This window comes from Sus scrofa, chromosome 15 (genome assembly GCF_000003025.6).
Source record: "Sus scrofa isolate TJ Tabasco breed Duroc chromosome 15, Sscrofa11.1, whole genome shotgun sequence".
NCBI lineage: Eukaryota > Metazoa > Chordata > Mammalia > Artiodactyla > Suidae > Sus > Sus scrofa.
In genome coordinates, this window is record NC_010457.5 from 105,742,652 (window position 1) to 105,756,748 (window position 14,097).

Below are 14,097 nucleotides of genomic sequence, written 5' to 3' on the forward strand. Positions count from 1 at the left end.
GTTCCCATCTGGGTGCAGTGAAAACGAATCCCACCTAGGAACCATGAGGTGGCAGGTTCGATCCCTGGCCTTGCTCAGTGGGTGAAGGATCCCACATTGTGGTGAGCTGTGGTGTAAGTCAAAGATGCGGCTGGGATCTGGCCTTACTGTGGCTGTGGTGTAGGCCAGCAGCTGTAGCTCCGATTAGACCCCTAGCCTGGGAACCTCCATATGCCATGGGTGTGACCCTAAAAAGCAAAAAAAAAAAAAAAAGAGAGAGAGAGAGAGAATTGCCTGTGCCTCCTTTGTGAGAGGAGGGGGCTGTTCCCACCAGAACCAGCTGATTTGTTCAAGCAAGTTTTATTTCCTTTAGAAGTAGCCCCCTGTGAGTCCCCCTGTGAGTCCCCCTGTGGCACAGTGGGTTAAGGATCCCGCGTTGTCACTGCAGTTGCTGGCGTTTTGCCGCTGCGCGGGTGGGAATCCCCAGCCGCGGAACTGCCACATGCCTCTGGCCCGGCCAAAGGAAAAAGGAAAAAAAAGAAGACGCCCCACTAAAGGAAAGTTATTTGAGGAAAAGTCTCGGACGCCCCACTAGCCCCCAAACGCGAAGAAAATGAGGGTGGGGCGCCTTAGGGGAGGGGAGTGTCTTCTGCGCCTCCCCCACCCCCGTACTTTTGGAGGCTAATGGCTCTTTATTAATCACTTCAATTTTAACTACTTCCTCAACCTACTCTATGTAAATGACTAATTTCATGTTTACTATAAATCATCTGGAAAAGATTTAGAGACAAATTTCTGCCCAGCAGATTTCGGTTACGTACCTTGATGAGCCACTGGCAAATTCAGTGAATCCCTCCCTCTGTCGCCTTTCCACTCTGCGGCAGGCTAGGGGGTCACACAAAATTGATCTCTATCAGCATCAGGGGTTTCTGCTCGCCTGGCCTTTAACTGCCCCCTAATTCACCCCCTCCCTCCCTTCCCTGGGGTCGGACCACATTAGGAGTTTAGTCACAAAATACTTTTACTTTTTTTTTTTTATCAGTGTGTTAGCTTCGAGTGAAAACACAAAACCAAAATAGCAACTACCCCCCACCAAGGGTGGACTATTTTGGCATCACCACGCTTTCACGAGAAGTCACATACCTCGATTTGGAAAGCAATTTCTGACGGGCGGGTGAGAGTGAAAGCCAGCGGGTGCTTTGCAGACGTGACCGGGTTCCCGGATTTACCCAGTTCTGGAGGCTGCCTCTGGTGCCCCCTACTGGTTGGAGTTTTTAAACCCTCGGCTGTGCGTTTCCCGAGCCGCGGTCCGCGCCGGGGCCGCGAGCAGGAGGGATCCCGTCTTCCGCCTCCGGCACGCGGGCGGGCAACCGGTGGGACTCGCCGCCGAGGCACCTCCTCCACCCCTGGTGGAGAATGCGGACCTGGGCGGTAAAACCAAAACCAGAAATGAGTAGCGACTGGCGACAACGTCCTAGGAGTCGCAGGAGGGGGTTGAGTTGGGGAAAGAGGGGGAAGAAACCTACTAGGAGAAACGAGGAGATGAAAAGAGAAATGAAAAAAGAAAAAGGAGACAAGCAGACGTGTTTCAACTCCAAGCTCCCATTTCCTCTTTCAAATGAACTGCCTCCCCACTGTGAACAGAATCAAGTATTTATGAAGGCATTTTTTGCATATTAATAGCTGCATGTGGAGCTTTGCCAGTTCTGAAGTCCTAAAGGTATGGTGCCCTTTTTTGAATGCAGGTCCTCCACGCTCCTCACAGAATTTGGTATTCTCCTTCACATAGATTTTCCTTTTTGCCTTGTGGCTCCTCCTAAGGTCTTTCATTTGATTAAGGGAAATTAGTTCCCGGGATACGGTCAGAGTCCAAGCCCTGCTCTTAGCTCGGTGGCTGACATCAATCACTAGAGAAGCTTTTCCTCTTCCCCAGGGCCTCTCTATGTAGAGGCCAAAGGTTGCGTGAGGTTACTAGCACCTAAAAAGAGCATTAAAATTGTAAATGAAAATTCCAGCAGGAGTGTTAATATATCTATCGTGAGTGAGGAGAAAGTAAAACTTTTAAAAAAGGAAGAAAAATAATTGCATTAACTGCAACAGCATGACTAGCTATGCTCGGTAAAGATTATGAGCGATTTTAAAAGGAAAACATTGAAAACCAGTTAGAAAAAGAAGCAGGAGACATAAACAATTCATGTCAAAAATAATAGAGAACAAACAAGATTCATCCTGAATAGCAAATTTTTTGTCTGAGTAGCAGTTTAAATTGAGGCAAACTGAAAAAATAAATAAATAAATAAATTGAGGCAAACTGGAGGTGCCATTTTTATTTGAGATTTGAGATTTGTGCCTTCTCTCACCTTTTTTTTAATGGTAACACTCAGTACTGCTGAGGTATTGGTAAAACTGATACACTTAACACACTTCCAATGGGTTGTAGTTTGGTTCAATTCGCTTGTAAATCAAAATGGCAGTATGACTTGTGAAACATGGAAAATTTTCATATCCATTGATTCAGTATTTCTGACTTCTGGGGATTTATCCTAAGGAAATAGCTGAGCAGAAAAAAAAAAAAAAATGGGTGAAGGTGGCCATTGCAGCACTATCTGTAATACAAAAAAATTGGAAACAGCCAGAGACGTTATTAAATTAATTGTGTGGGATTTAATTCAGGCATTAAAAAATAATGTTTGTTTTTCCTAGAAGCTTTGATTTAATACAAAAGGTTTAACACAGAGTTTTTCAACTTCAACACCATTGCCAGATAGTCTTTGTTGTGGGAGCTTTCTCATGCATTGTAGGATGCTAAGCAGCATCCCAACTCTCTACCCACTAGATGCCAGTAGCGCGAGCGCGCACGTGGCGCGCGCGCGCGCGCGCACACACACACACACACACACACACACACACACACGGCCACTAGTGACAGTCAAAAAGTGTCTCCAGTCCATGCCAAATGTCCCCTGGAAGGCAAAAATCACACACATCCCAGCCCCAACCCCACGTTGAGAACTACCGATTCCATTTTAAAAGTGGAAATCAAAGTGATGTCAACTGTGACCTCAACTGTGCAAAAAAATTGCTGTGTCTTTAAAGACCTGCAAATAATAGTGTTTGAAATGATGGCTATGTTGGGCTACATTTTTGGTTTTTATTTTATCTGCTTCATTTTTCATTGTTTTTCTTTTCTTTCCAAAATTCTCCCTGTAAAGAGGAATAATGGATCATGAGGAGAGCTGGCTTAAAATGACCAGGAGCAAACAGCAGGTATACAGCAAGTGAAACAAGGGTCAACACCACAGTGTCATTATTTTTTTTAACTGCTGTTTAAATTATTTAACCTTAATTAGGTTTGTATTAGATTATTGGATAGGGCCATCAGAATTCTCTTGTAAGAATTCAACAACCCCTTTTCAGCATTTTATGCCTCTGATCCTAGGCTTTAAGGAGGTGAGGGGCAAATCACCTATTTTTCTGAAAAGTCTGGATCTCAAAATATGAAGCCCTCTAATCCATCCAAATCTATCTATGCAAGCTTGGGAGGAGATGGACCCTGAGCCCACTCCTTAATGGAGTTGTCAGGGCAGAGAGGCTGTCAATACAAAGTATCAAAGTACAAGCTCAAACCTTAATTAGATTCCCAAGAATCATTGTGTCTCTTTGTTTAAAATAAGAAAGAAACCATCTCACTAGTTTTGACATTGTCCATTTTCTCTTCCTTTGTTAGGGAGAGCAAACATCCTTTCTCACTTGCTTTTATCTTGGGTTTTGTCTTGTTGCTTTGCAGGGATCAGAACTTTGGTAGCATCCTAAAAATCCTGCTAAACAAGAATGATGTCCTTTTTTCCCATTTGACAAAGCCACTTCTATTTCGACCTGTACTATCTCTTGAGTTCAGGTTTTGTGAGTTTACAACAGTATAAATTCATATTTGATCTTATGTGTCCCAAATTTATCTCTTTCAGATTTCAAAGAGTAGGCTGTAATTCTATCACGCTAAGGATTTAGGTTGAATAAACCTATGTTTACCCCATCTGTTTCCTTGGTGGTTTCACAGATGGTGTTCGTATCCCCTTTCAGTCTTCCTCTTTCAAGAGAAAAAAAGAACACCTGTAGACACACTAAGTTTTTGTGCTGGGATACAAAGGTAACCCTTTGTTTCAGTGTCCTTCTGAACCATACCCTGCCTTTTGTTGAACTTTTAGCTGTTATTTAACGGAACAAGTTATTCATCTTTTAGGACAGATTTTTTTTTTTTTCTTATTCTGCTTTACCCAACCTAGTCCCCCACATGTTGAGCACAGTTCCTGGCACATGGTGACTCCTCAAAAACAATTTCTAGACAAATCTGCCCTGGCTAGAAAACGCCTCTAAGTAGAATTTGGACACGGCACTTGTTCTATTTCCAGTGAAATGATGTGGAAGTTCAGCTGACATTTCTCTAACAACTCACATCAGCTCAGAACACTGCCTGCTGTTGGTTGCCATGATTTGATGTTTGTCTCTCTGGAAAAGCTTTGGGTCTTGTGCAGCATCGCCAGGCATTCTTCTTGGAGATGGTTTTTTGAGGCTGATAAGTCAGAGTGTGCCTAGCAGGGCTGCCTGGGAGAGTTAACTGCCTGCCTCTCCATCTAGAGAAATCCCCCCTACTCCTCACCTCCTGTTTGTCATTTCGAGAGGCCTGGCCTAGCATTCCCCCCACCCCCAGCTCTATGCTCCAAGCAGCCTCCTCCCCTCCCTTTCCCTCCCCCTTTCTCTCTCCCAGGTTTTTGTAAATAGCTTTGGTTGGGGAAGTTAATTCAAAGGGGTTTTTTGAAGATCTAAGCGAGCTTCATCTTCTGATTCAATCTTACTCACAGGATTGCTTTGTCAGCCCCAAAACTCCATTGACAATTTAAGGATAATTTACAGAGAGCAGCTTGTTTTTAATTACAAAACTGAGGCTTTTATTTGTTGAATTTTCACTGCAACTATTATTTATGCCAGTAAGTCTGCATTTCTTGATCTGCTGGCTACTAGTTCCAAGCAGACACATGATACGTGCCTGGTTTTTTTTTTTTTTTTTCTTTTTCTTATGAAAAATTTCAAATGCAGAGAGAATAGCATCATGACCCTCCATGTATCATAAGCTTTAACACTTATCCCTCCATTATCTTGAGGGGGTCTTTGTAAATGGTAACAACAGCCAGTGCTTTTGAGGTTTACAATGTACAGGGTTTAGGATTCTCTCCCTGAATCCTTACAACAGCCCTGTGAGATACGGTTATTCTCCCCACTTTACAGATGAAGAAACAAATGTCACAACAGACTGGACCCCATTTAACACACAATCTGCACTTTGCCAAAAGGCCTGCTGGTTTGGGAACCCCACAAAGCTGCTGCTGTTAGGTCCCAGCTTCGGCCATACTGACTGTGGGGTTCTTTCAGCCGGGCTGTGTCCCCATCTCTGAGGCTCCACTTCCTCACCTGTAAAGGACAATGATATTTCCCTCCTGAGGTCATGACAAGGATCAGATGAAACTACATATGGAAAAGAATGAACACAATGCTTGTCACTAGGCGATCCCGTAAATTACAATAGTAATTAGTATTCTGTTCTCCGCCCTCTGCTTAAAAGCCATTAGAAACAGAACTTGAAGAAATAGCAACAACAACAACAACAACAACCAAAAAAAAAGACCAAAAAAAAAAAAAAACTTTAAAAAAAAAAAAAAAGGAGTTCCCGTAGTGGCGCAGTGGTTAACGAATCCGACTAGGAACCATGAGGTTGCGGTTCGTCCCTGCCCTTGCTCAGTAGGTTAACGATCCGGCGTTGCCGTGAGCTGTGGTGTAGGTTGCAGACGCAGCTCGGATCCCGTGTTGCTGTGGCTCTGGCGTAGGCCGGTGGCTACAGCTCCGATTCAACCCCTAGCCTGGGAACCTCCATATGCCGCGGGAGCGGCCCAAGAAATGGCAACAACAACAACAACAACAACAAAGACAAAAAAAAAAAAAAAAACTTAAAAAAAAATAAAAAAAAGAAAGAGAACTTGGAGTTTGTACGCAGTCTAAGGGTTGAGATGTCGGAAAGGAGAAGCTTGACTGGCAGGAATAACCTAAAGGTCTATAAGTCAATCTACCTACTGCCCCCCCCCCGCGACTCCACCCTCCCTCCAAGCCCAGACCATCCGCCCCCCCAAAATATCCTCCATGCTGTCTGGAATTTTGTTTGTCTACTTTATGTAACCCTACCTATTACAGATGCCTTTGGGTTTCTCATATCTCATTGGGGATTTTTTTTTTTTTTTTTTTTTTTTTTTTTTGTCTTTTTGCCATTTCTTTGGGCCGCTCCGTCGGCATATGGAGGTTCCCAGGCTAGGGGTTGAATTGGAGCTGTAGCCACCGGCCTACACCAGAGCCACAGCAACGCGAGATCCGAGCCATGTTTGCAACCTACACCGCAGCTCACGGCAATGCCAGATCGTTAACCCACTGAGCAAGGGCAGGGACCGAACCCGCAACCTCATGGTTCCTAGTCAGATTCGTTAACCACTGCACCACAACGGGAACTCCGGGGATTGTTTTTTAATTGTTTTCCTCCCTGCACCTAAGGGAACACAGCTGAAGGCCAGGGGGAGGGAAGCAGAGAATTTTGTCGGGGGAGGGGCACAGAGGGGACCTGTTATCCCCCAGCCCCCAATTCCCATGGCACATGGCTGCCCAGGAGCACTGAGAGGTCAGAGGACAAGAGGGCAGTGGAAGGGAAGGGGGCAGGGAAGAAAAGGAAAAGACATCTTTCTTTCTCCTCTTCAGCCCTGGGCTACTCCAGCACTACCAGGGCTAGTTCACCTCCTTAGCCCAGCCGAATTATGGGTTAGATACGTTTCTGTGGGTCAATGTAGGAATCAAAGCACCACAGGTAGCCTTTCTTTTTCTAGGAAAAATTTCACTTTTTGCACTGAAATTAGTTTGCAAGTTGAGATTCCCTGTCTCTCGGGTGTTAGGTCGGAAAAGTCACACCAGAGCCAACATAACAAAGAAGTCACACAGTCCGGGGTTAAAGTTTGGGGTTAGATGGAGCTAGGGACTTGTTCATATTTCCCACCCTGCACCCCACCACCTCCCACCTCCTCGTCTAAGTCTAAAATAGGATGTGTCATCTCTCAGATGCAGGCAGAGTTCCAGCCTGAATGCAGCCACACACCCCCTCACAGAAAAAGCGAGTTGCTATCTCCCCTGGGGCAGGAGCTTGCTATTTGGGCTTTAAAATTTTCTCTTCCAGCTCCTGCTAAGCCAGATAAACAATGATTCTGTTGTGTCAACAAAGCACTTAATTAAACCAAGGACAATATCAATTAGAACTCACGGATAAGATTTACTTCCAGATAGTAGAAGCCCTGGAATTAAAGTGTCCTGGGTTTCATTATCCCAAAGCTCCCTGAGGAGAACCCTGAGGTAGGGAAACTGAGGCACAGAAGGCTTAGCGAATTGGCTAAAGTCACCACATGAGTCTCACACAGAAGCAGAGACTAGAGATTGCTGTGTTTCTCTTCCTGACCTAATGTTTGCTAGCTGTTGGGCTAGCTTGCTAAATGCTTAGAAGGATATAAAATCTCCTTCCATAGAGTTGAAGTATAGAAAAAAGTGAATGAAGGCAAAAATTCCTGATGGGAGGGAAACAAGAAAGCTTTTCTCTGGCTTCCACCAAAACCGTATCTCCACCGTGCCTCCTTGTGGGGCCCTCCTAAGACTGTCCACTCAGACTGTGTCACCAGCACCAAATTGCCTTTAGAACATAAACGGAGGGAGTTCCCGCTGTGGCTCAGTGGGCTAAGGATCTGACTGCAGTGGCTTGGGTTACAGCTGTGGCTTGGATTTGATCTCTGGCCTGGGAACTTCCGTATGCCACGGGTGTGGCAAAAACAAAAACAAAACGGGGGCCAGGATGTCAGGTGGCCAAAACGAGCAACAGGCATATGGACCCCTGGGCACACTTGGGGTAGAGGGAACCACCCCGTGGTTTCGGGTCCTGTCGGCTTCTCAGGAAGAGGCCGTGCAGGAGGCCAGGCTGTTGAATGGACATCCCGTGTTCCATCTGGCCTCCTGAAGAGAAGACTAGAAGTCTCCTGCCTCTCCAGGCCAGGAAACCTAGACAGAGACAAGACCTCAGAGTGGGACCTGAGTGTGGCCAGCCTTGCATAGACTAGATCCCTTCCATGTTAACCTGCGTTGACAGTGTATACAGAGCCCCTGGCCCACTCAGATCCCTCCCCAGGCAGCCCAGTCATAGGGACCCCAGCAGAGGTCCATGCCCCACTCGGCCCCATACAGGTCCCCATTCCTACTGCCCACTTTTAGTTCCACAGGCTTCAAAGGGCAAGAAACAACAGGGCCTGAAAAGGCCAAGCACAGGGGAGCTTGCCACGCCTTCAGCTCACAATTCCAGGCAGGAGTGACCTTTTCCAGGATTTGATTCCCAACCCCAGTGACGTATCCATCCCCACCGGGATTCAGAGTCACCCCCTTCCCTCCCCACCACCTTCTGGGGAAGTGGAGGGACAGACTCTCAGCCAGGAAGGGGGGCCTGGTGGTCCAAAGGAGCAAGTGACTCTTTTCCTTTTGTTTGCTCACAGAAGGGGACAAACGCCCTGTGTGCACTGAGGTTTGATGTGAAAACTTGTTAGACCACATAAGGGTTTCAGCAAAGGCCTCCCGACCCCGCTCTCCATGCATTAAGATAATGGTGGGGTGTGTAGCGCATTTCAGAGCTTGGCTACAAAGGCCCTCCTTCCTTCTGTTTTTCTCCTCCAGCTCAGCTTGCCCACAGGTTCCCAGAGACTCTTGGCAGCTTGCTCTCAGGCAAAATGAAGTTGTGAGCTGCGTGGGAGGCAGTTAGACAGCAAGAGCACTGCAGCCTCCTTAATGAGGGACAATAGCTCTTCTTGGAGCCACAAAGCGGCAGCTACAGAGATGGGGAACCCCAATTAGAAAGGAGTGGGAGAGGTAAAGAGACGCCTGCAGCACAGATCTGTATCTGAGGTGGCTCTGTGGGACCTATGGGTGGAGAGCTAGCTGGTTGGGTTTAGAATCTCCTTTCCTTCTCAAAATAAGACGCACCAGGGACTGTAGAGCCAACTCCTGGTGATGGCCCTTTAAAATATACAACTCGAAAAGAAGAGGGGGAGTTCCTGTTGTGGCTCAACAGGTTAAGAACCTCACATAGTATCCATGAGGATGTGGGTTCAAACCCTGGCCTTGCTCAGTGGGTTAAGGATCCAGCACTGCCGCGAGCAGTGGTGTAGGTCAAAGATGTGGTGGCTGTGGCGTAGGTCGGCAGCCACAGCGCCAACTGGACCCCTAGCCTGAGAACTTCCAAATGCTGCAGGTGTGGCCCTAAAAAGAAAAAAGAAGAGGAAAAATTATTGGAGAAATAATATTATTAGGAAAATTATTCTTCTTGAGTTTGTAACTCTTGTCATTATAATCCAAGACTAAGCAAGGAAATGCCATTTATCCTATTTAATGGACATCATATGTTAGTTTTGCTACCTTTTATATGTGTGCAAATGGATATTTGTACGGAGCCGATAGCTTTCTTTTGTTCTGGCTTTCAAGTGAATCACATTGTGTTTACAGCAAGATAATAATCCTGGATTTTCCTTGGCTCAGTCTGTCACAGCATAAGATTAGCTCTTGAATTCATTAACAGTCATCTCCTTTTAAATGTCAGATAACTTTTTAAATGCCAAGCATTTACACCACGGCTTCTGTGCAATTCAAATCAGCTTTAGCAAATTAACTCATTAATCTTTATTGTTTCATTTGCCGAAGAGAAAGGCTTCCAGGTGTTTTTAGCAGAACATAAAAATCTTAAATCATTTACAGGACAATATAGGTGAGGGAGCGGGGTTTGATTTTCTGCTAACCATTTCATCAGTTAACCTGCTACCCTTTCCATCCGTTCAGTAATCATTCCCACTGAAGTGTACACATAAAAAAAAAAAAAAAAATCTCTTCGGGCATCTCTGCTTTCTTCCGCTTTGCCCTTCCTCCTTCCCTTTCCTTGTGTTTTCTTCTCCCATCTCCTCCCTGAGACCATGACTCCCGTTTACTATGTATTCTGCCATCTTCAAGAGCCACAAATGTCTGTTAGGGTGGCTCTACTACCCAGAAGACAGAGGAGGGCCTCACAGGGTCAGGAACAGAGTCAGAAAGCTGGGGCAGAACAGGCCTAGATAGCAAGGAATTCTACTTTCCTTTCCAAAGAACCCCTCCAATTAATCGGATACAGGCTACCCTGATGGCCAAAGATAGCTCCTTCCAGGCCCGGCTCCTTGTCACCCAGCTTGCTGCTCGAATGTCACTTCCCCAGAGAGCTCTTCCCTGATCACCCAAAGGCAAGCCCCACCCCCTCCCGCAGCAGCCTCCATCCCCTCACCACGTCCCTGTCCTCAGAGATTTCTCACCACCTCAACTCACCCTGCTTATTGATGGGTTTGTCTGACACACACAGGACCACGCCATACATATCCAATTAAATGAGTAAAGTGAAATGAAACACCACCCCAACGCATAGCTCTTTTTCCTGCTTTCAACTTTCTGACTTTTCCTCTTCTGGCCTCCCAGAACCCTCTTTATGTATTTAATCTTCTTTCCTCCCATCTCCCAAACCCCCTTTCACTGTCTTCTATTTGTTAGAATACTTGAGCGTAATAAGCATAATAAGCACATTCCAGTGACTCTAGAGCCTTCCCTGAAAACATTCCATCAAGCCAGAATTGATGGCCCCTAAACGTGAGGGGGATGATGAGCCATACAGTCAAGAGAATTGTTTCATCAAAAAGATTTATAGGTCAAGTGATTTGGAGAGACTTTTCTCAGAGCCTCTCAACTCCCCACTCTTCAATCTGAGCCCCGCATAAGGAGTTAAAGTAATTCCAGCCATTGGAACTCATCTTGGCTCTGCCTTTTGTCCCCCAACCTAACCCAAAACCTTCTCTTGGAGATAATGGAGAAACTTCCCTCAAAATCACTATTGTCTGATTTCGATTATTCCACCCAGTGATTCATACATGATTTTGGAAGCTGGAAAGCTTTAAGTGCTTTGTCTGATTCTCACTTGGCCCAAATGCTTTCATTTGATCTACAAACAGGGAGGGGAGGTCTTGCTCTGAGAAGCTAATCAGATATATAGCTGAGACGACAAAAATTTGGCTATGTTCTTGTCCAGAAAAATCTTTATCTCTAGCCACATTTCAAAACAAAGGGAAAGGGTGTGGGCGTTTATCGGAATGATGGCTGCTTGTGGGGACTCACCAGCTGTTAATTCATCATTAACACTTAAAAATGTAATATAAAGGTTATGGGAGGGAGTTATGCCCAGAGAGACAGCCATCCCAGAGTTAGTCTCCTAGAAAATATGGAAATGATCAAATCCACGCCCAGGGTGATCTCATGGCACACTAATGTCTGTGACCCCAGAAAATCGGCCCTGAAAAATAGCAAGTGACTTTCCTCCTTGGGAGTGAGGAGCCTGAGCTAAGCAGAGGACAGGCCTCTGGAGGTCAGACCTGCTTCCTGGAAAGGTGTCTTTCGTGCCCTCCGCATTTTAACCAAGTTGGGCCATAACACGTAGCTTGCCCCAGTGTTATCATTAGCCTTTTCTTCGGCAAATATGTATCAAGGTGCATTCATCTCCAGACCCTGCAGGGAGCGCTGCGGTTACCTGGGAATAAGACAGTTGCCGTTCTTGCCCTCATAGAGTTTATAATCCAACGGGAAGGAGAGGTGGCTGTACAAGCTTGAGCATCACTCTGGGCCACGGCGGGGAGCGCTCAGTTCTCTGGGGTGTTGTAGGAGGCACAGATGAGCCAGACCTGAAGGATGCAGAGGAGTTAGCAGGGAGAGGTGTGCTCCCTGGAGAGGGAAGAGCATGTGGACAGCCTTGCTTCAGGAACTGAAGGGTCAGTCCTGATGGTGGCCCTGTGGCTTTGCTCTTCCCACAGCAAGGTCAACATCTTCTTCAGAGAGCCCCGCAGAAACTTCCTTCAGAGCTTTACTTCCCACCTTCTTCAGAGCTTTGCTCAAACATTGTTTTCTCAGAAGGGGAAGAGGGTGGGGAGGCTTGTGAAGGCCTTCTTTGCTTAAAACTGCAGTCTCAGGAGTTCCCCTTGTAGCTCAGTGGGTTAAGGACCCAGTGTTTTCTCTGAGAAGATGTAGGTTCGATCCCTGGCCTCACTCAGTGTGTTAAGGAGCCATTGTTGCCATAAACTGCCAGTGTAGGTCACAGAGGCAGCTCGAATCTGGCGTTGCTGTGGCTGTGGTGTAGGCCTCAGCTGCAGCTCCAATTTGACACCTAACCCGGGAACTTCCGTGTGCTGCATGTGCAGCCTTAAAAAGAAAAAAGAAAACTCCAACCTCTACCACCATCCCCAGCTACTCCTCACTCTCTTTATTTTTCCATATGTCATGAATCACCTTCCAACACAACTTATGTTCCACTTATTTGCTTATTATCTCTTCCCTCTCAGTGGAACATTTGTGCAGTTTCTCTGAGAGTAAAGACTTCTGCCTGCTTCTTGCACTACCGTATCTACTCCACCGGGCGTAGACCAAGCACTCAATAAATGTTTGTTGAGTGACTGAATGAGGCAAGAGAGACAGTCAGGGCCAGGCAGGAAGGATCTTGAAAACCTTTTAAGCAGGCTGGCCTTCATCCTAAAGGTAAAGGCCTTTGAAGGTTTTCAAAAGGAGAGTGATGTGGTCAGTTTGCATCCTGGAGAGACCCCATAGGTTGCAGTATGGGGCACGGGCTGGAAAACAACTTCAGACCAAACTGTAATGCTCTGAGCCGTGACCCCACCTGCATGTTTTAGCAACAGGGTCCCCGGGGCTTGCAGGACTCCTCCATCCACCCATTCTTCCCTCCCTCTCTGTTAGATTTGTTCACATGATTCCTTATGACACATCAAATACATTTTAAATTTGGAAATAAACTGGAATCTTGATATAACTTTGTTTGCTGCAAGGCAGATTTGGTAACCATTCATGGAAGCTGTAGAAGTATCAGAAAGAGCTCATTTTAAAAAAGAGTTTGGGGGAGTTCCCTTCGTGGCTCAGCAGTTAACAAACCCAGCCAGTATCCATGAGAACTCAGGTTTGATCCCTGGCCTTGCTCAGTGGGTTAAGGATCCGGCATTGCCGTGAGCTGTGGTGTAGGTCGCAGATGTAGCTTGGATCCCGTGTTGCTGTGGCTGTGGTGTAGGCCTACAGCTACAGCTCCGATTGGACCCCCAGCCTGGGAACCTCCATATGCCTCAGGTGCAGCCCTAAAAAGACCAAAAAAAAAAAAGAGTTTGGGGAAATCCATGATTTCAGCTCTGCCACTTACCAGCTATATGGCAGCTGGGCAAGTTAACCTCCCAGAGCCTCCAGTTCCTCATCTATGAAATGGGAACAACAATACCTACCTCACAGGGTTGTCATGAGGATTAACTGAAATAATTACAACCCTGAAACATAATAAGACCCCCCCCCAATTCCCACTTTCCCATTATGCTGACCCCGGGTATGACTTAATAACCAGTCTTGGGTTATTCTCTATACATACGGGCCCCCTGTGTCTTCCATGGTAAAAATAGGTGTTACTATTAGTGTTCCAACGATGAAGAATTACTTTCTATAAATATTTGGGGATTTGAACTAGCTCTTGTCACACTGTGTATCGTTTCTGTGAAAGTTGGGCTTTCTGCTTCTCTTCACAGGGAGCCCAGCAGTCCTTGGAGGCAGCAGCTCAGAAGACAGGAGAGCCTCAAAGTTGTATAAATAAAGGGCTGATATGTTCAAACAGAAGAGGATTTTACACACGCAAGCTGCACATCGACGTGACGCCGTTCCTGAAGGTGATCTCACACTGAGAAGACGAGGGGTTTTATAGACACACACACAGGAATTCCAGTTAATACACTCCTGCCTGGTACAAAAACAGCTTCAGAAGTCCCTCAGAGTTCCTGCTTTATCAGAAGGGACAGAAAATAGGCAGTTTGTAGGAGATGAAGAAAGAACAAATTAGGACAGTAATCACAGGCCGCCATCGGGGACGAATCAGTTGGGTGTCTGGTCTGGGTGGTGGAGGACAGA

The 14,097-nt window shown here is 46.2% G+C and overlaps 1 protein-coding gene across 4 annotated transcripts in view; it reads left to right on the top strand.

The window, feature by feature from the left end:
• The window catches only part of KIAA2012 (KIAA2012 ortholog), a 135,502-nt gene that overhangs the window by 61,449 nt on the left and 59,956 nt on the right, over positions 1-14,097 (top strand). For all 4 annotated transcript variants that reach the window (XM_005672082.3, XM_021075192.1, XM_021075194.1 and 1 more), the window contains one exon: positions 13,722-13,859. In XM_005672082.3, the coding sequence (XP_005672139.3) occupies positions 13,722-13,859 (138 nt within the window). The remainder of the gene's footprint in view (positions 1-13,721; positions 13,860-14,097) is intronic.